The 20,195-nt window shown below is 41.4% G+C and overlaps 4 protein-coding genes across 4 annotated transcripts in view; 1 reads left to right on the top strand and 3 right to left on the bottom strand.

Annotated features, from left to right (window-relative positions):
- The window catches only part of LOC113509010 (frizzled-4), a 34,382-nt gene extending 30,824 nt beyond the window's left edge, over nt 1-3,558 (bottom strand). Inside the window, exon 1 of the mRNA XM_026892247.1 lies at nt 2,001-3,558. Within this exon, the coding sequence (XP_026748048.1) occupies nt 2,001-2,911 (911 nt within the window). The 5' untranslated portion in view covers nt 2,912-3,558. The remainder of the gene's footprint in view (nt 1-2,000) is intronic.
- Nucleotides 3,559-3,885: 327 nt separating this feature from the next.
- LOC113508968 (ralBP1-associated Eps domain-containing protein 1) lies at nt 3,886-13,266 on the bottom strand. Its single transcript, XM_026892188.1, has 5 exons — nt 12,293-13,266; nt 11,800-12,216; nt 8,809-8,965; nt 7,930-8,086; nt 3,886-7,853 (listed from the first exon to the last, which is right to left on the bottom strand). Exons 1-5 carry the CDS (start codon nt 12,440-12,442, stop codon nt 6,593-6,595), a joined length of 2,142 nt encoding a protein of 713 aa, XP_026747989.1. The 5' UTR covers nt 12,443-13,266; the 3' UTR covers nt 3,886-6,592.
- Nucleotides 13,267-13,326: 60 nt separating this feature from the next.
- Nucleotides 13,327-15,991, bottom strand: LOC113509001 (glyceraldehyde-3-phosphate dehydrogenase). Its single transcript, XM_026892236.1, has 2 exons — nt 15,872-15,991; nt 13,327-14,540 (listed from the first exon to the last, which is right to left on the bottom strand). Exon 2 carries the CDS (start codon nt 14,536-14,538, stop codon nt 13,540-13,542), a length of 999 nt encoding a protein of 332 aa, XP_026748037.1. The 5' UTR covers nt 14,539-14,540; nt 15,872-15,991; the 3' UTR covers nt 13,327-13,539.
- A 290-nt stretch (nt 15,992-16,281) lies between these two features.
- On the top strand, nt 16,282-20,124 carry LOC113500205 (glyceraldehyde-3-phosphate dehydrogenase-like). Its single transcript, XM_026880916.1, has 5 exons — nt 16,282-16,762; nt 17,120-17,243; nt 18,692-18,807; nt 19,181-19,283; nt 19,940-20,124. Exons 1-5 carry the CDS (start codon nt 16,679-16,681, stop codon nt 20,122-20,124), a joined length of 612 nt encoding a protein of 203 aa, XP_026736717.1. The 5' UTR covers nt 16,282-16,678.
- Nucleotides 20,125-20,195: the final 71 nt, after the last annotated feature.

The raw sequence follows: 20,195 nt of genomic DNA, 5'->3' as shown, positions 1-20,195 counted from the left end.
AAGTAAATAAAGCGAACTATTTGTAAATAAACTATTTAAGGAATCAGATTCTTCTTAAATTATTAAGTGTTATGATTTCGAAAAATGTCTTCATTAGCGCATTGGTTTCGCGAGCAAGAACAAAACGCATTTCTGGAATGGCGGGAATATTCACCGACGGTCATTTCTTTTTTAATTGGTTAAACTGAGACGGGCGTGTGTTTTTCATTTACAAAGTTAACAGAAACATGCTTTAAATTAAATTAATGTTGCAAGTGCTTTTTTTAGTAACTCTCATAATATTTTCAACAGGTAGCCAAGTACAGCAAGTACTAATGATCTGTAGATAACTTCGCAAAAACTTAGCCGCACATAATGTTTCTGGCAAGAAGTTGTATCGCCAATATTTCTCAGATACCAATCATCGGATCGCAACTGCGGTAAGGGTAGTTAAACCAATATTTATGTAGAAATGCAAGACAGCGAGTTTTTACTACACAGCCATGTCGCTTCAGATTTACAAACTTTATCTTGCACCTTTCTCCTAACCTGTTGCAACGAAATAAGACTCATTTTCGAGTGCCACCAAAAAGTTTGCCTTGCCGACTGCACAGGGCTAGTTTTTCTGCCTTCGTCAACAAAGTGTATTTTGTTACAACCACGTGAAGGTTTACAGCTGCGTCTTATTATTTTTTGTTGAAGACGTCCATAACTCATTTCCTATAGTAAAAATGTCACTTAAATGACAAAATTAATGGACAAATTATTTTTAGATATTATCCTCATTATGTTCTGTTAAGTTTGGATATTTTTATATAAATTCAGAATTTGTTTGGGAAAGGATTTATTTCGATGCTCATTCCGACTGTCTTGTAAGTTATACAAACGAAGGTGCATTTAAAACGTTCAGAGTTACGATGCACGCGATCCGTGACCCGTGTTTCGTCGCTCTCGGCCGGCACCGTCTGCGCCTCCCGTGATTTATTGAACCTCGTTTATTTTATTTCCCAATTCGTTTTAGTTTACAACCTCGATGTTCCTCTATCGTTATTTTAGAAAACGTCTTACAAAGAACAACGGTGATTTATCCTAATGATGAGTGATCTTAAAAATAGAATGCCTATCTTAATAGTTATCGGACGTTGATTTATCTAGCCTAAATGTTTATGAATTATGTATGCCTGAATTTCACAACAATTGAAGTAGTAGATATTCCTGCATTCGATTTAGATTCATCATCATTCGTCGCGGACTAGTGCGGACTACGCCAAAAAATATGCTATTAAATTTTAAATATTTTTTGTAACTATGAACGTTGAAATATTCATGGGTATGTCCTAAGAACTGATTTTGTAACGGCAGCATCTTTCAACTCAAGTGTACAATGAGCAAGTTCCATTTGTTTCAAACCGTTTCAAAGCATGACTTATTACTGAGAAAACAATAAGTTTACACTCTACTAAAGGAATTTGAACTCTGTTGACTCTATTCAAGTTAAAGAGCTTTATGTAAGCTCCCCGGCTCTGACTACAAACAATGATAATAATTTCTGAATTTGTATTACAAAGCAAGAACATTGAAAGAGACTGAGCTCGTTTCATTTGCACTTGGACAATATACGAAAATCCATCTATGTACATTACCTGAATGTTTTTTATTTATGAAACCATTGAAATTGTTGTATAGAATTGGTTGCGTCGTAAACCCCAGACGACAGATTAAGGGACATTATAACACGACAAGTGACAAAACATAATTGATTGTCGACGGAGTTGTCGACCGGGATAGAATCATACAATGAGGACCGGTACCTGTCCAAAACGGGACACGTACAAAAAATCCATTGTCCGCTGCTTGTTCAAAGGCGTCAATTGTTGCCAATTTTTTGCTAAAATAAATTGCTTGTTTTGTACATTCGCAATACAGGTTTATACGAAGGTCCTAAAAAGGACAGTAATAACTAGAAGAAAGTACAAACTTCATGTTTATGGCAGCAATATCTTTATGGCAGAAAAACTTACCAAACTGATGCAGCAAGGCCAAAGTAATATAGCAGGAGGAAGACGACGGCACAATTGGGGTTAGCTAATCCATCGTGCGCTAGCAGCATCCTTGTGGGAGAGGTGGAGTCCTTGGCGCAGCCGGCGGCGGCCCTGCCCGCGGCGGCGCGCACGCCCCAGCCCGCAGCCGCCGCGCACCGGCACAGCGCCACCAGCACCAGCGCGCGCTCGCCCGCGCCGCCGCGCTCTCCACACGCCAGCTGCGCGCCTACCGCCGCCAGTGTACACGCAAAACTCAGCGCTGCCCATGTCGCCAGCCACACTTCCGAAGCTTTTCGCTCACTACCGTCCCAGAGCACTTCCGCATCACAGAACTGTGCGCAGCGAGCCGACCCTCTCACCCACACCCAGTTATTGGGCTTTATGAGCTTGCGACACGCTCCTCTTCCACCTGAATTTCCTACATCCAGAGGAACTGTCCCCATGGGCGGAGCACGTTCCCCTGGGCCCTCCATACACATATGTTCATGGTTATTCTCAGCTGGGAATAAGGAACAATCTAATTCAGGTGGCCAAAGGAATCCAAATCCGTGCAGTACAGGGTAACATCTGGCGTAAACACTCTCGCACAGTCCTCTGCAGGGCCCTATCGGCAGAGCGACTTTGTCGGTGCACATCGGGACATACACGGAGCAGAGGAACAGATGCAGCTGGGAGGAGCAGCCGTACTGTACCAAGGGGCTGAAGGTCTGCAGAGTGACGTCGGCGTCCGCCTGCAGGGTATGCCGTGCCAGGTTGGGCATTCCGGTCTGGTTGTATCCAATGTTCTTACACATAGCCACTTTGATAGGTTCACATGTCCGTACGGAGGCCTCGGCGGCGACTCCGCTCACTAAGGTCACGATAAAAACAACAAGCACGATGCACTTCATGTTCAGAGACGATATATCCGGCGCGTCAAATAAAAGATCTCATTGTAGTCGTGAATGTTTACGCGCGAGCGCCGCGAACGCGCGAGTTACGTGCGTGCGTCCTGAGTCGCGTCTCAAGACGGTTTGTGTGACGGGCGCCGGCCGCCAGCCCGCGGGGGGACACCATAACAAAAAAAGGTCCGCAGGTATGCGCTACACTGTAGCGGCGGGAAAGGGAGTGATGGGCTTAGCCGGAGTCTGCCGTGCGGTAATACTGCCGGACTGCCGATGCCGACCCGGCCGGTGACTTCGTAAGCAACTGTCCGCATGCTCGCTTATCACGCCGCTCGTTATCACGGAGGGTAGATTCCGACTCGTGATGCGGTTTCATTTATCCAGTATCGATTTTTCGATAACAATGATATCGCAGCTGATATGTGATTAAATTAGACACTTATTCGAGTTTTGGTATAAAAATAAAAGAAATGTAGGTAAACAATTGTCATTCCGACTGCGACAGTATCATTGCGTGCACTTTCTTAACCGATATTTTTATCATTACGGTTATTTATTTTTTGTTTTAATTCTTGGCGGAATGACACGAAAAGAACACCCGCCACTTAATCCCTACTAATATTATTAATGCGTAAGTAATTCTGTCTGTCTGTTACGCTTTCACGTCTAAACCACTGAACTGATTTTAATGAAATTTGGTACAGAGATAGAGTTGACCTTGAGAAAGAACATAGGATAGTTTTTGTCCCGGACTTTTGAAGAGTTCTCTTGGAAACGCGATATAACCGACTTCGACGCGGGCGAAAAGCTAGTACGCTTTATAATATAACTGATAACCATATAGGTTATCTGAATTATTTTGATCATGTTTCGATAACTAAATTGATTTGTAAAACAAAGTTGACTACCTACTGTTCATGTTTATCAGGTTTCTTACTCAGCCCTAATCGTTCCCACCATTACAAATTCAAATACTGATAAAATTTTGAAATAAATTTATTGTACATAATTTACTACATTGTATTTAAGCATTACTGTATAATTTCTTTATGAAACATAAATAGGTATAATGGTGAACATTATTAGTAATACAAAAATTGGACCAAAATGTAGATCAGTGGGGTTGTAAAGCATTCGATAGACGTTTCTCTGCGAATAAATCAAAATATTTACACTGCGATGAGGCTGCGATCTATCTGAGGACCATATACTTAAAGTTACGACTAAAATGAAAGATAAATACTTTTACAATAATCTTATTATAATACAAGTTTTTATTTTAACACGTATTCAGTTGCTAATATTGTAATCTGATAGTTTATAACATCTGCGAGCGAGCCCGTGGCGGGCGATGCGTCGGCACCTACTTACATTAACAATCTTATGTACTCCACATACTTCACAAGTCTTGTACATCTTTCCCTTTAGTTCTTACATCTTGACATTTTTACATTCGCTAAGCTAATGTATAATACAACATTCACAAAATTTTAACAAATACACCCTCCGTCTGATGGAATTTTACACTTAAAACGATGACAAAGCAAATTATAATAAGGAATGCTAATCAAGCAACACTAGCGCCACCCTGCAGTAACATTTTTGATTTAAAACTAATACCTAATATTGTACAAACGTATACTATGAAAATGATAAATGCCACGGTACGATACGAATACAACAAAGATGTCAATTTAGAACACTACGAATCTTATAGACTCACAAGTATTTGGCCTTTGGTGACGAGATTTATTTATTCGTTTTATTACAACAAAATATCGTCAACGGATGCGATAATTACCTTAAGTCTTATTATATTAGCCTTTTGCCGATTTAGATTTTCTAAAACATAATTATATTATAGAAAGCCCCCCGTTGGCGTTTGTGAGGCTCAAGGGAGGGGAAGTCTTTAGAAAACCTTCATCTGTCCGTATATACTAGATTTGAATAAATTTAAGAAAAAATCCAAGTAATTGACGATCCGTTCTGATATTAAACCGGTTTACATGAATGGAAGTTCTGAATGAGTAAGCAAGCACAACCACTGGATAATACAATGCCATATCGTTATTTATAATTAAATAGAAAACTACAGTTAGTGACAATTTTAAATCAATTTATATAAAAACATATTTTTTTGGTACTTACAAATTGACTTGAATATTCAGAAGTTAAGACTATCGATACAAAAATGGGTTTATTCAAAATCTACAGTTGACTGAAGACATAGCTCTGTTTGGCGGTTTCCTACCTCTCTATAAAATCCTTTACGATTTCTCGTCCTAGCTACGAAAGCCCAAAAACTCCTGTCCTAACAATGTCTAACACTAATAAGTCTTCAACACTGCTAACTTTGGAAATGTACTGGAGTGACGTCGTTTACAAATTTAATTATATACAATATAAATAAACTACATGAATATAAAATAATATAATGTGACCGAATAATAGTAAATGCTACTGAGACTACGCGAGTTAGTAACGAACGATAAATACTGTGGTTCCGTAGTTGATAACAATGGTGCTCATCATTATATTCTCAAAATAGCCTCTAGAAATAAAATGTAAATGGACCCTTATGCTCGAAAAATGTAAAGGCACAAAAAAATATACGGCGCAACGCTAAAGCTAACGACAAATATTTTGTAAAAAGTACGTCGACACCTGCCTCAGAGCCAAGCTGCTAAGCGGAAGTCGAAACGATCTGGAGACAGACCGAGGCCGAGAGAATCTGAGACGTCGGGGCGGTTTACAGCGAGGGTCGAATCGAAAATCCACCTGGACATTGAAACAATGAGTCTCACCGAATATACGATAACAATACTACATAATAAACGATTCACATCTGATGAGATTACATAGAGCACATGGCGCGGGGCGGGGCGCCTACTGCGCATGCGCGGCGGTGTCGAGGCGCAGGCGCAGCGCCTCGCGGTCGCGCGTGACGTCAGCCAGCTCTGCGCGGGGCGGGGCGCCTACTGCGCATGCGCGGCGGTGTCGAGGCGCAGGCGCAGCGCCTCGCGGTCGCGCGTGACGTCAGCCAGCTCTGCGCGGGGCGGGGCGCCTACTGCGCATGCGCGGCGGTGTCGAGGCGCAGGCGCAGCGCCTCGCGGTCGCGCGTGACGTCAGCCAGCTCTGCGCGGGGCGGGGCGCCTACTGCGCATGCGCGGCGGTGTCGAGGCGCAGGCGCAGCGCCTCGCGGTCGCGCGTGACGTCAGCCAGCTCTGCGCGGGGCGGGGCGCCTACTGCGCATGCGCGGCGGTGTCGAGGCGCAGGCGCAGCGCCTCGCGGTCGCGCGTGACGTCAGCCAGCTCTGCGCGGGGCGGGGCGCCTACTGCGCATGCGCGGCGGTGTCGAGGCGCAGGCGCAGCGCCTCGCGGTCGCGCGTGACGTCAGCCAGCTCTGCGCGGGGCGGGGCGCCTACTGCGCATGCGCGGCGGTGTCGAGGCGCAGGCGCAGCGCCTCGCGGTCGCGCGTGACGTCAGCCAGCTCTGCGCGGGGCGGGGCGCCTACTGCGCATGCGCGGCGGTGTCGAGGCGCAGGCGCAGCGCCTCGCGGTCGCGCGTGACGTCAGCCAGCTCTGCGCGGGGCGGGGCGCCTACTGCGCATGCGCGGCGGTGTCGAGGCGCAGGCGCAGCGCCTCGCGGTCGCGCGTGACGTCAGCCAGCTCTGCGCGGGGCGGGGCGCCTACTGCGCATGCGCGGCGGTGTCGAGGCGCAGGCGCAGCGCCTCGCGGTCGCGCGTGACGTCAGCCAGCTCTGCGCAGAGCGCGCGACACACTCGGTGCAGCACCGCGTTCTGCTCCTGCAGCGCGCGCACGGACGGCTCGGGCGACGCCGAGCGCGGCTTGCGGTACACCTCGAACGCGCCGTGCATCTTGGGAGCGTCCTCGCGCGCGTAGCCGAACCCGTCCGCGTCGTAGTCGCGCGGCGCGAACGCGTCCGGCGGGAAGGCGGGCTCGCCCTCCGAGCGCTGCGCGGGCAGGCGGCGCGGCTCGGCGCCCGGGGACGCGCGCGGCGGGGGCGCGGGTGGCGGCGCCGGCGCGCCCTTCAGGCGGTTCAGGTCCAGCGAGCTGGAGCGCGCGTGATTACGTAGCGGTCGCGGGGGCGGCGGCGGCGGCGGCTCCTTCTTGGGCGCGTACTGCGGGGCGGGCTGTAGCGAGGCCGGCCCGTCGTCAGGCGCGACGGGCGCGTCCCGCGCGGGCGGCGGCGGCAGCACACCCGCCGGCTTGACGGGCTTGCGCGGCTGCGGCCGCTGGATGGACTTGATCTCGGCTCCGTTGGGCGGCGGCTCGGCAGGTGGCTGAGAGTGCAGACGCTTGGGGCTGGCCAGCTCGAAGGCGGCGGCGAAGTCGTCTCGGCGCGGGGAGGTGCTGGCGCGGGTGTCGCCCTCGCCGTGCGGCGGCAGCGCGCTGGCGTCCGGCGTCACGCGCACCGCCACCGGGTGGAAGATCTTCGGGTCGCGCTCCACCGCCGACTTGTGGAAGTCAAAGTTGACGGGCTTGGGGCCCGGGCTCGACACGCTCGACGTGGGGGAGTCTACAAACTTAGTCCATTCCTTGTTGTTTACTTGGGCTTCGGTTTTCGGCGGGGTCAGCGAGGGTTGTCGCTCTTCTGGCTTTTTGGCCGTCTTAGTGGCATCGTAGGGGTCGTGCGTTTCGGGTTTAGGTGCGAAGTTAAAGTCAGCGGAGGTCCCGGAGCTGAACATATCCGCGCCCAGGTCCACCAGGTCGGTAGTGACGGCCTGCTTGGAGTAGCGCGAGTCCACGCGCGGCACGAGGCAGGCGGGCAGCGCGTCCGGCACGGGGATGTTGTTCCGCCTCAGCACGATCAGGTGCATTGCTATACTGAACTCCTCCAGTGTTAGCATTCCATCTTTGTTTATGTCGGAGAGCTGCCAGATTTTTCGAAGGTCAGGCACCGGTAAGTGCGATTTTTCGAAAAATAACCTGCGGAAAATGAACATAGTTTAGATTCGTCCATACTGAGTACATTGTTACTATCGCCTTGTAGAGCAGATGGTACCTAGCAGTTTGTCCGGACAGCATGCCCCGCTCGGGCCGCAGTTGCGCGAACTGCGCGGCGTAGTGTCGCGCCTGCGCGTCGCTGATGGCCCACATGTCGTCGCCCGCCTCGCCCTCCTCCTCCGACGAGTGACGGTCAGATGACTCCTCCTCCGTGCCTGGACAAATACACAATGGATATAATTTCAACACCAGGAATTAGCGTAGAATGGGGATAAAACGATATTTTTTATGAAGTTAATAAGACCTTTTAAGATTTATATTTGTATTGTATTGGGATTCAATACAATGCCTATTAATTAATTGAATAAAAGAGGTCATTAAAAGATCCTAATATGCATAATTAACACCAATTATAATATGCTAACAAGGAATGCTTCGCCTAGTTAGCGGTATTAGCATCGTACTCCTACAAATTTTGTGTTAACAAGAACTGCGCTTGCATGTACAAGCCTCTTAAAAGGTCTTCAGAAGATAGATTGAACATAAAAATGTTATAAATATATGATAAGTGAGCCCTGTTCAAAATCTGGCTTAGCATGAAAATAGGAACAGCAACATTATTAAGTCACTGTATGTTTGAGAAAAAATAAAATGGTTTGGGATTTGTAATGGTTCATTAGGGAAGAGACCATCCAGCCAGTTTCCAATGCTAAAAAATGTATCAAGGGACCATCACAATATCTTAAAGCTGTGTAAATTATGGATATGGAGACATCGCTCTAAGGAGTGTATTGCACTGTTTTATTACCACGACTGGACGAATATGGGCTTATGATGATGATGACTACAATTTAACTTTAAGGTGGGGTCTACTTCCACAGTATTTCACAGTAGACCGCTAGGACTCTAACAAATATAGAGAAAAAAGTTTCTTTACCTAAGAGTCTTGTGTGCTCCTCGCCGGTATTCGCCGGCCATACGCCGCGGCCAGTGGCGCTGTGCTCCCACACCGGGTGCACGCGCTCCGCCACGCTGTTCGTGGGCGTGGGGCTCTCACTAGCCGTACTCCATGGTGAGCCTGTCTTGCCTCTCCGCTGAGGAAGTCAAGAAGACATGTTTTTATTAATTATGACCGTTACTGATGCAATTGGAGAAAGATCTGAGGCATCTGTAGAAGCAAGGCATCTTACTTCCACAATTGCAACAGACGCACCTAAAGGTTGTAGCTCCAGAAAGGTCTCATACAGGGTATTTGTGTTGGTTATTTTTTAGGGATATGTTTGTTTTACTTGTTTTTCTCAAAATATTTATAGGAAACAACAATTAAAAATAGTAGTGACATGGTTACATAATATACAATCAATTATCTTTTGTAAAACATTGTATTCAATTTTACACAACAGTTGTCTTAAAACTTCTATTTCCTTCATATTCTAGACATAGAAAACTAAAACAGTTTCCATTAAAACCAATCAATAGAATGAATCAACAATTGAGAGAACAACAGCGACAAAGTCAACACAATAAATAGACCCATTAAACACACATAAACTTCTATATGTCTTAACATATGTATACCTATAGTTATATGTTACCTATATATTAGAACACCTGCATATACAAGGCCAAGAGCTCAATAAAACTGTACCAATGTGTCATCAATACACGCCATCTTTTGACAACTTCATTAACAAACAATGTTACATATTTAATTTTGCATACTACAGTAATTTATGGCTTATGCAATACTGCTTTGCTAACAATACTATGTTTGAAGCTGTTTATAAATTATAATTAAAATCAATTCCAGTATGAGTGTCTATTATGGAGATCTATCTCTTATCTATACTAATGTTACAAATAGGTAAAGCTTGTGACATTTCAGGGGTAATCTCAAGATCAGACTTTGGAAATACTATTACCAATAAAAAGTTACGTCATTTGTGATTGCCACAAAATACTCTTTTGGCATATATTGTATACTAGCTGTTGCCCGCGACTTCGTTCCCGTGGGTAGAAGAAGATGTAAGTTATGATTTATACCCGTCCTGTTTTTTTTCACATTTTCCATTGTATCTTCGCTCCTATAAGTCGCAGCGTGATGGTTTATAGCCTAAAGCCTTCCTCGATTAATTGTCTACTCAACACAAAAAGAATTTTTAAATTTGGATCAGTAGTTCCTGAGATTAGCGCGTTCAAACAAACAAACAAACAAACTCTTCAGGTTTATATATTAGTACTAGCTGTTGCCCGCGACTTCGTCTGCGTGGTTAGAAGATATAAGTTATGACTTTTTCATCGCTCCTATTAGTCGCAGCGTGATGATATATAGCCTAAAACCTTCCTTGATGAATGGTCTATTCAACACAAAAGGAATTTTTCAATTTGAACCAGTAGTTCCTGAGATTAGCGCGTTCAAACAAACAAACAAACAAACAAACAAACTCTTCAGCTTTATATATTAGTATAGATAGAAGTATAGATATAGATTGTCCGACAAGGTGTCATGGGTTATAAAAAACACCAAAATCCATACAACAACATTTATTTGGATTGTAGTTGGATTTGATGATAGGCCTAAATGACAGTATAATAATCATTTGAATTATTATCAGACCTTGAAATAATTATGTATAAGCATCAGAATAATTTACAGTGTACAGATAGATATTTTATATTTTATCCTTATATCATGATGCTTACATAATCTGATAGAAGGGAAAGAAATTTGTTATAGCAATAGCAAATAATTTTGCTTTGGAATCAGAATATTTACCTATTAACAGGCAAAATAATATTTGGTGTATCAGATATGAATTAGTTAAGGTTCAATAAAATGTTTCAATAGTATAGTAAACAAGTTAATAAAACATTAGGGGTTTTTCCCTAAAACATGGAGGAAAATAATTAAGTTTATACGAACAGTTATATGGGTATGCCCATTGTAAATCATTCTGAATCTTTATGGATAAGTATATTTTCTTTAAAAATTTCAAACACAATTAGTTCTATTGTAGTTCTAGAGACCTTATTTGGTTTACCAAACAATTAAAAATGACAATTCATTTTTATGCTTTTAGCTGTATCAAAAGAGTTAGGATTGTGTATGTGTCTTGACAATTATAATGTTTATTATGATATACAAATCAATTTCAGCCAATGGGAGTTATCAATTCAAGTTTTCATGCTACCAATACCAGTAGTTAATAGTAGATGAGAAGTACAGATCATTGGATAAGGATATCAGCAGTTTTCAAGTAAAACTCAGTAATATTTTTAAGTGTACATTAGAAGAATTGAATACGTTATATCAAAAAGAAAAGCTGTGCAAAGGTACGGCATCATTGACTCCTATCATCAATGTAAATAAGTAAAATTATTAAACTGTAACATTTATATAGTAAGCATAGTATTGTGCATAAAGTAACATTGTACCGTTATCAGAACCTGAGTTCTGTTCAAAGCCGGCTATTAACCTGAAGATAAGGATGTCACAAAAATACTATTATCTTGTTGTTAAGACACAATGTCAATCAAAACCTTTTTATTTAAATGAGTGTATGTTTGTTAAGACTTATAATTAAGAGATTTTATTTATATGTGAACCTTTTAAACTCAGGGGTAAACACACGGGATACATGGTATTAAATGTGTTGGTCTATGACAAATGTTTTTGTTAACTATTGATCAATTTGGGTAGCACCGGGTCATGACATGTATGGAGGTTTCTGACCTAGCTAGAAAAAGATTTAATTTTATTGAGTAACGAGTTTTTGTATTCCTTTTGGCACCACACATTTAAAATTCTATACAAATGTTTATAAAATATGTAATGCATGTAAGTTTTTATTAAGGTTTGCAATATGAAAAGGGAGCTTTTTAATATCCACACATTGTTTCCTAAAAGGAATTATAATAATTAACTCACCCCATGAGATCCTGATCTCTGTGACATTGTTTCCGATTCAATTTCAGAGTCTGTACTTAATCCTTCAGTCGTGTCGTGGGAGAGAACTTGAGGGACATCGCTGTCCGACAAGTTGGATGATAGTCTTATAGGCTCATATGCACCGAGGGTACCACCAAAATTCCTTTCCCGCTTACTCAAGTGATGTTGATGCTCATGTGGTGAGCTTGACAATTGTATCAAATCAGCGTTCGCTTCAGAATTCAAAGCCCATGTAAACCTCGGCAAAGGCAAGTCCACAGGCGTAGACAAGAGCTCAGGTTTTAACGTCATATTTGTTTGATGGGCTGCTATTAGTTTCAGAGCTGAGTAAAACTGTTTTCTATTCATATGACTTAGAGCTGCACAGTTATTAGGAGCAACGCTTATATCCATGATCTGTAACACATAATTATTGCTTATAATCACTCATTCACAAATATGTTATCGTACGTCTAACCTATACTATTTATACCTGTTTTAGGACATCATTATGTACATTCGACGATCTAAATAGTTCTGTTGCTTTTAACATCGGTATTTTCCCATTGGATTCCTCGTCACAACATAAAAACAAATCACCGAAATATCTCATTTCGGTTTCTGTCAAATTGAGATCCTCCATTATAGTAATTAAATGACGATATTATGGACTTCTACACAGTATTTTTAGTTTATTATTAAATAGGCAACATAAACAACCATTATCTATTAATGTACACCATATTCATTGATAAATAGACGGATTCGAAACTTGTACATCACAAAATTTACACGAAGCAAATCAAATGTCACTGACAGACAGCTGCCTGATGCGGCCATTAAAATATTTAGAGCACTACTTTCGTTCAGAAACTGATATCAGTCCTCAGTCAATCGATATCCCTATCGATTGTATTATGATTTTAACACTGAATGGTGAAAACACAGTTTTTACAACTGGAATATTTATTTACGACCAAGAATGCCGTTTATTTCTATGTAATTCAAGGACTTTATAACTTACTAATTATAATTATGTAACTAGCTGTTAGGCTGCACTAAATACTTATTAAAAGTTGTAAGTATGGAATACAAGCCCTTTAATTAATTTTGCCCATATGGACTAGTTTATTACATTAATTGCACGGCTGTGTAATTCTTGTAATATAACTTTGGTCACCTGTATGTAGGTGACCTAAACTTAGATCTACCAATTTTTCGCTATTTCATTTGAACAACCAACAATTATGAACAGAAAGCAGGTAGGCAGATGTAACTTTTTATCCAGGCATTCGGAGTTGGTTCGAGTCACTTGGATCGTGCGTCTAAAATATCCTCATGAGGCAAAAAGAAGTAATTTGATTTTGCTCCTCGTAACTATTCTGGCTGTTACAGATAATATGGACGTGATCAGGGTAGACGACTGTACACACAACGGGCGTGGCTATATTTTTTTAGCTCTTCGCCAGTTTCTCTATTAATGTAAATTAAAGTGGCCGTCATGTAAACGAATAATAAAACAATAAATAATTTTTAGTGTTTAATTTGTGAGTTTCTGATATCATTAGCAATATACAGAACTGTGATAATTTATACATTCAATTTACTACTGTCAAAGTAGTCGAATAATTTAGATTTGACTGCTATACTTAAGCTTAAATAATAAAAGCCGACTGTGTCGACAAAATCATATACATATAACATTCATAACAACATTTATCTCTACACTGCTATCAATATTTAATCCTTGGTCTGGATGTACTTGATGAGATCGATGACGCGGTTGGAGTAGCCGAACTCGTTGTCGTACCAGCTGATGAGCTTGACAAAGTTGTCGTTGAGAGAGATACCGGCGGCAGCGTCGAAGATTGAAGAGTGGCAGTCACCAATGAAGTCTGAGGATACGACTTGCTCCTCGGTGTAGTCAAGGATTCCCTTGAGAGGGCCTGCAGCGGCCTCCTTGACCTTCTGTTTGATGGCATCGTAGCTGGCGGGCTTGGCCAGACGGACGGTAAGGTCCACGACGGACACGTTGGCGACGGGTACGCGGAAAGCCATACCGGTCAGTTTTCCGTTCAAAGCGGGAATGACTTTGCCGACGGCCTTAGCGGCGCCAGTCGCGGCGGGAATGATATTCTGTTGGGCACCACGGCCATCACGCCACAGTTTTCCGGAAGGTCCGTCAACAGTCTTCTGGGTGGCGGTGGTAGCGTGTACGGTGGTCATCAAACCTTCAACAATCTCGAAGTTGTCATGGATGACTTTAGCGAGAGGCGCCAGGCAGTTGGTTGTGCAAGAGGCGTTGGAGATGACCTTGTATGAGGGGTCGTAGGCTTCAAGGTTGACACCAACGACGAACATGGGTGCGTCAGCACTGGGGGCAGAGATGATGACCTTCTTGGCGCCACCCTCCAAGTGAGCAGAGGCCTTCTCTGTGGTTGTGAATACACCAGTGGATTCTACAATGTATTCAGCACCAGCCTTGCCCCATGGGATGGCCTTGGGGTCCCTTTCGCAGTAAACTGCGATTTTGTTGCCGTTTACGACGAGGAAACCATCCTTGATCTCAACGGTGCCCTTGAAGCGACCGTGGGTGGAGTCGTACTTGAAGAGGTAGACCATGTAGTCAAGGCCAATGAAGGGGTCGTTGATGGCGACGACCTGAGCTCCCTTCTCGACGGCGGCACGGAGCACCAGGCGACCAATGCGGCCGAAACCGTTGATTCCGATTTTCGACATGGCTGTAACAGAAAAATAAGAATGATTAAGATACGAATATGCAGAACTAAGCGTATTTTAGTTAGTATGATTAATGGATTTTCGTATTCTAGACGGCTCAGGATTAGTCAGGATAACAAAAATCTTCTGCGAGTGCGGGGCTCAGGTGAGCTGTTCGTCATTAAGACTCCATTGAAATTGAAAATGCTTGGAAAATAAAGGTACGTGTTATTTGTACTAGAAGAAACAAAATTTTGATTAAAAATCTTTGGGTGGTTTTATTAAGTAATGGTTTTAGATTTCTTTATAAACCCGGCGATTTTACATCTCATCGTTCCCAAACCAGTATTTTTAATTTATTGATCAGTCTCTAATACCTACTGTTATTTTAGACAACGAACGGGTATGATGTAAGTTTTCTGTATTAAAAATTAATTATCTAACATGAAATCAAAAGATATAATGAGGTAATAGTAATTTGCTATCTATGATTCAGTAGATAAACAGAGACAAAAGGAAAAACCACTACATACGGAGGAAATACGAAAATAATATTAGGTTTTTTTTCTCTTTTCAATCAGCTGATTATATTAATTGCTAGTTTAATTTTTTTTCAAGCAAAGGCGTCTTGGCTTGCTAAGAACCCTGCTTACATAAAAGTGTTGGTAAATGGTAAATTCCGGCTTACTTTAAATCCAGTGGGTTTCAAGGTCACTCGTGAATGACAAAAGGGAAAAACTCTTGTTTGTTTTTTACTCAGATTGATACATCATCAGACCTTATTTAATTTTTAATTTAAAAGTTACTTTTGTGAAAACGCAGCTATTGCATTGCAATACTGTAGGTAATCGGTAGGCAAATGCATTTCTGAAATGGTAACTAACATGGCTGTTAGCACGTAGGTCAGTTACCCAAAGTATAAATAGCGAACGCGGAAGCCGGCGATTTATCTGTGCCGGCTGCAATGACCTATACAATACATTACATAGGTTTTGTTTGATGAATCGTAATCGAGATCACTTAGCAAATTGTTACAGGAGGAAGATGACACCGGCCGGTATGGAGGTCACGTAGAGGTCACTCACAAACACCGCATCAAACTCAGTAATGCAAAAGTATAAACTACCTACTACAAATACTAACAAATAACCCTTAATCCCTAGTTAAATGCGACAAAATTCTAATTAGGAACTCTAAAGATATGATAAAATATTACAACATTCGGATGAGACATCGCTACGTGGTATGGAGTAAATGCTAATAATTATGCAATATACTTCAAATTAATGAAGTACTGCCGGTAAAACAATAGAATTCGAAATTAATGAACATGTAATTGTTTATTAACACTCACCGGAATAAATTTATGTAGAAACAAGTTGATAAATAACTCCACGTACGTTCTCCAAGAGATGGAGTTTTAAAATGTCAGCTGAAGGACAAGGCGCAAGCTTGTAATAATAGACAACTCCAGAAGATCAATGAATCACAGACTAGACAGTATCAGACAAGTCTTTATTCGATTTGACGTAGCGGGTGAGAGGTAAGTTATTACACAGTGTTATTACTTCCCATTTAATTTTTAAAACATTCCCACATTGTCGTGTACGTAAGTCATAATCTACTAATGAGATTTTGTTTTCAATCTTGCAAAATTTCGTGGTCAAGTATTTGAGCATTTTGTTTTACAGCTAGTTTTTTTATTCTAATATTTTATAACTTTATTTATCAACCACAAATATATTTATTATTGCAGTACAATATAATATTAAATAAGTACATAAATTGAAAACATTTCATTTTGTTACCTCTGTCGGTTTTTTACCTACGGTTAACTTCTGCGAAATATTACACATTTTTAATCTAAGGCCGTTCTATAAATGTTTGCGATAGTCTATGACCTATAGTGATTGCGTCGTGATAAATCGAAAAAAGAATTACGGTTTTTTTAACGAAGCTTTTCAATGTATATTATTAAAAACTGCTTGATTTTCATGTACTTTCTAGTTTCCACAAATTAATATTCTATCAAAATCTGAAGTATGATATGTAAATGACATCTTGTTGACGCGGGTAATTCAAAATGTCAATTCGTATCGACAAATAAATATTTTAAATACATTCAAAATCTATTAAATGATTCAGTCCAAGCACATCGGGAATGGTTATAAAAGTGGGCATAAATGGTTTCGGCCGCATTGGCAGAGTCATTTTCAGAACGTGTCTCCAACATCCTGATATTGAGGTACCACTCATGAAAACGTGATTACCATCTTTCTTCAAAGGACCTCTCTTACTTAGTTATATATTAGTTATTTAAAACATCAATTCTTATTTTCATACGGTATGGAGTAGTCTGAGCACAGCTCGGAGTGAATTAAGCCACCATTCTTTTAATGTACAAATAGGCACGTAAAAACTATCAGCTAGCGAGAGTTTCAGTAACAGTTTTTGTTTGACATGATATATTAAAAAAAAAAAACCTTATAAGTAACGAATTGCTTAACAGATGTTCATGCCGTGCGCGTATGCCCTCTATCACACTACATGTGCCCCTCAAATGACTTTACCTGATCAATGTTTACTGTTTATTTATTACCAGTTATCTGCGATTAACGACCCGGCGATCGACATTGAGTACATCTGCTATTTGATAAAGTTCGATTCCACCCACGGAAAATTCAAAGGGAATATCTCACACACAGAAAATGAAATTACAATCGATGGTAATTATATTTACTAATTTACTTATTTTCTGGACTACAGAAGAAATGGGGGGTTTATTCTTCTTACATTATTTGGTACGTGCGGAGTCTTAAGTTCCCTGAAGTTAAGAAATGGAACACTGGTAATCTATGCTACTGGACAAATAATGAAGTTGGCAGCCTTTTTCCATATACAAGTGGTTGGAATATTTAAATTTGGAAAGTGTTTAAAACGCGCCTCGCTAACGTTATGATTTTATGGCAAGGATCTACTGCTTATTTCATAACGGTATTCCTGGATGGTATTAATTGGTAGAGCTAGATTAACTATTTCTCAAAATTTTAGATGCTTACCTATGTTTTTTAGGCAAGCATCCACAATTTTCACTGATTTTCTCATTCATTCGTTTCTTTGAAGTAAGCAATACGTAAATCTCTTGAGGTACATTCATTTTACCCGGGGAAATCCTCATGACGTTATCCACCCTGGGGTAAACGGATAGGTATCGAACTCTTACCGACTGAAACCACCGGAGTGCTTCACCCTTTCCTTGTATTAAAGACCAAACCAACGCGACTCCTTAAGGAATAAATTTCCGTTTTAATATAGATACATTAGGCATTATAATTCAGCTTCATCTGTAGACAATCCCGACAAGCTTATCAACTCGAATGTTATTGTTCAGCGCTATTAAGAGATAAACTAATTTGACTTGTAATGCTTCTTAAATAAATACTTATCTAGCTTCTTATGTCAACGCCTTTATTTTTAACCTATGAATGACAAGCAAACAAAAGGCCAAGTATCTTGAGATATGAAACGTTGACAAAATCTCATTAAAATAGGGGGGCTTGGTACATTATCATTTGAAAATGGGCTTATCGGTGACTTTAAATATTATTGTATCTTTGATTGATTGCGTCAGTACAAGCGTTTCTTACGTGCTTTTCAGTCAGAAACAGATTTTTAAATAAACATATTATATCGATTAGAGATATTTACTAAATGAATTTTGTTTAAAAACTTATGTAGGTATTAGGTACTAGTACCTACGTCCATATTATATCCTGCTTACTTCTAACCTATTAGCCTTAGACCGGGATAAAATAAGTGCCTAGTCATGAAAATATACAAAATCGGAAACAGTCTTGAGATTCTTTTTCATCATCACCATTATCAGTCCAACTTGGTGCACTGCTGAAGACATACCTCTCCCATGGCAAGCCACCACAGGTGTAGGTAAAAAATGTGGAATGATTTATGAACTTGGCTCACATTGAGCAGAGTTCCTGAAAACATCAGATTTATTTCAACAGGATCTGTCTATAATCTGCCTCAAGGGAGGAAGCGTCACACTGAATCGGGATCCCTCTAAGATATATTTTTACATGGGACATCAATATCCACCGTATGCACCGTCTCGTTTACTCGTTCTCTGTAATCTTAATCAGTGTTTTCTTCCACTCAGAACGAACCATCAAAGTTTTCCGGGAGAAACTGCCGCCGAGCGTGCCGTGGCAGGCTGCGGGTGTCCAGTATGTCATCGAAGCTTCTGGAATGTTCACCTGCCTCCAGAAGGCGTCGGTACGGTTATACTTACTTGGATACCTACAAGATTTTATTCGATCACAAAAATTCAAGAAGTTTGAAGCGTAGCCTAATATTAACCCTTTTGTCATGCCGACTAGCCATTCCAGACGACTCCTAGGTTTTCAAATATATTTCATTTGAGATCACAATTGGTTGGAAACTAAAAAGGTTTCCATTCAAGTCCTAATTTTGAAGAAATATCTAGCTGCTATTAAATTGTAAGGTAGGTAACACTTTCGCTACAGGTCTATTGCTTTATTTGCAACTGTCTGAAGTGCAATTGGAAGTCAGCATTTTCTATATAAGTATCCATATTAAAAATTTTGAGCTAGACATTTCCTACTATCTCTCTGTTACCATGATCCAGGGTCATTTAGCAAGTGACGGTGTGAAGCGCGTGATAGTAACAGCGCCGAGTATCGACGTCCCGATGATCATATTAGGCGTGAACGACAATAAGCTAAATGCAGGTAACTATGACTCACTTGATATGTTTCCATTTCTCACACATTTGCATACAATTGTTTAGGGTTAAAGAGATACTTACAGACAATTGTTGTGAGTTAATTCCTTTATTGCAATATACTTACATTTAGTATGTGCACTAATTTAGCAATGCAGGTTTTTTTTCTGATCCAATGCACTAAAGGGAACAGGAAGGAACATGGGAGGGGTTTAGTCAGTAAAAGTCTGACACTCTTATACACTCGACGTTAAGCGTTGACTGATGTCATGATATCTCAATCGAAAAAAATAATAAGTAGTTCTTAATACCGACTATGTCCTAAGGATGTGTTTTCACTGACTGAACTTGGGCAAAGTAGCGCAGAGTGGCAGGTGTCTAAGCAAATCACAGTGGCAGGCAAGAAGGGTTTTCAGCTTTGTGATATCCCAGTCCACTGTTTGCTCCGTTCCCTTCATTAGGCTAAGGATACTTACCCTGACTCGGGTCTTTGCTCTCAACTTCGCTTAACTAACCTTCTCAAACCAGAATACTAAAGCAAAATAGAACATTAAGACGTCCTTGTCTGTCACTTTTTGAAAACAAGCACATAATACTTCAGTATCCCGCCAATTTTACCTGTACCTGTCTCTCCAAAACTGTTATGTAATACTCTTTTTTCAGAGCAAAAAGTGTTATCATGCGCGTCCAGCACGCTATATTGCCTGGCTCCGATGGTCAAGGTTCTAGAAGAGAGTTTCGGTGTCACCGAGGGTTTTATTACGAGTATACACGCCATGACGCCATCCCTCAAACCTTTAGATGGCCTGTGCTTGAGAGGAAAGGTAAAATCATTGCTATCTAGATGAATTTCTGATGGAGTCAGCATAAAAAAGGAAATTAATCATTAATACCTACTTACATTCTGCTACTTGTTAGT

Source organism: Trichoplusia ni, chromosome 1 (genome assembly GCF_003590095.1).
Source record: "Trichoplusia ni isolate ovarian cell line Hi5 chromosome 1, tn1, whole genome shotgun sequence".
In the NCBI taxonomy this organism is placed as follows: domain Eukaryota; kingdom Metazoa; phylum Arthropoda; class Insecta; order Lepidoptera; family Noctuidae; genus Trichoplusia; species Trichoplusia ni.
This window is presented reverse-complemented; position numbering and strand designations above follow the sequence as displayed.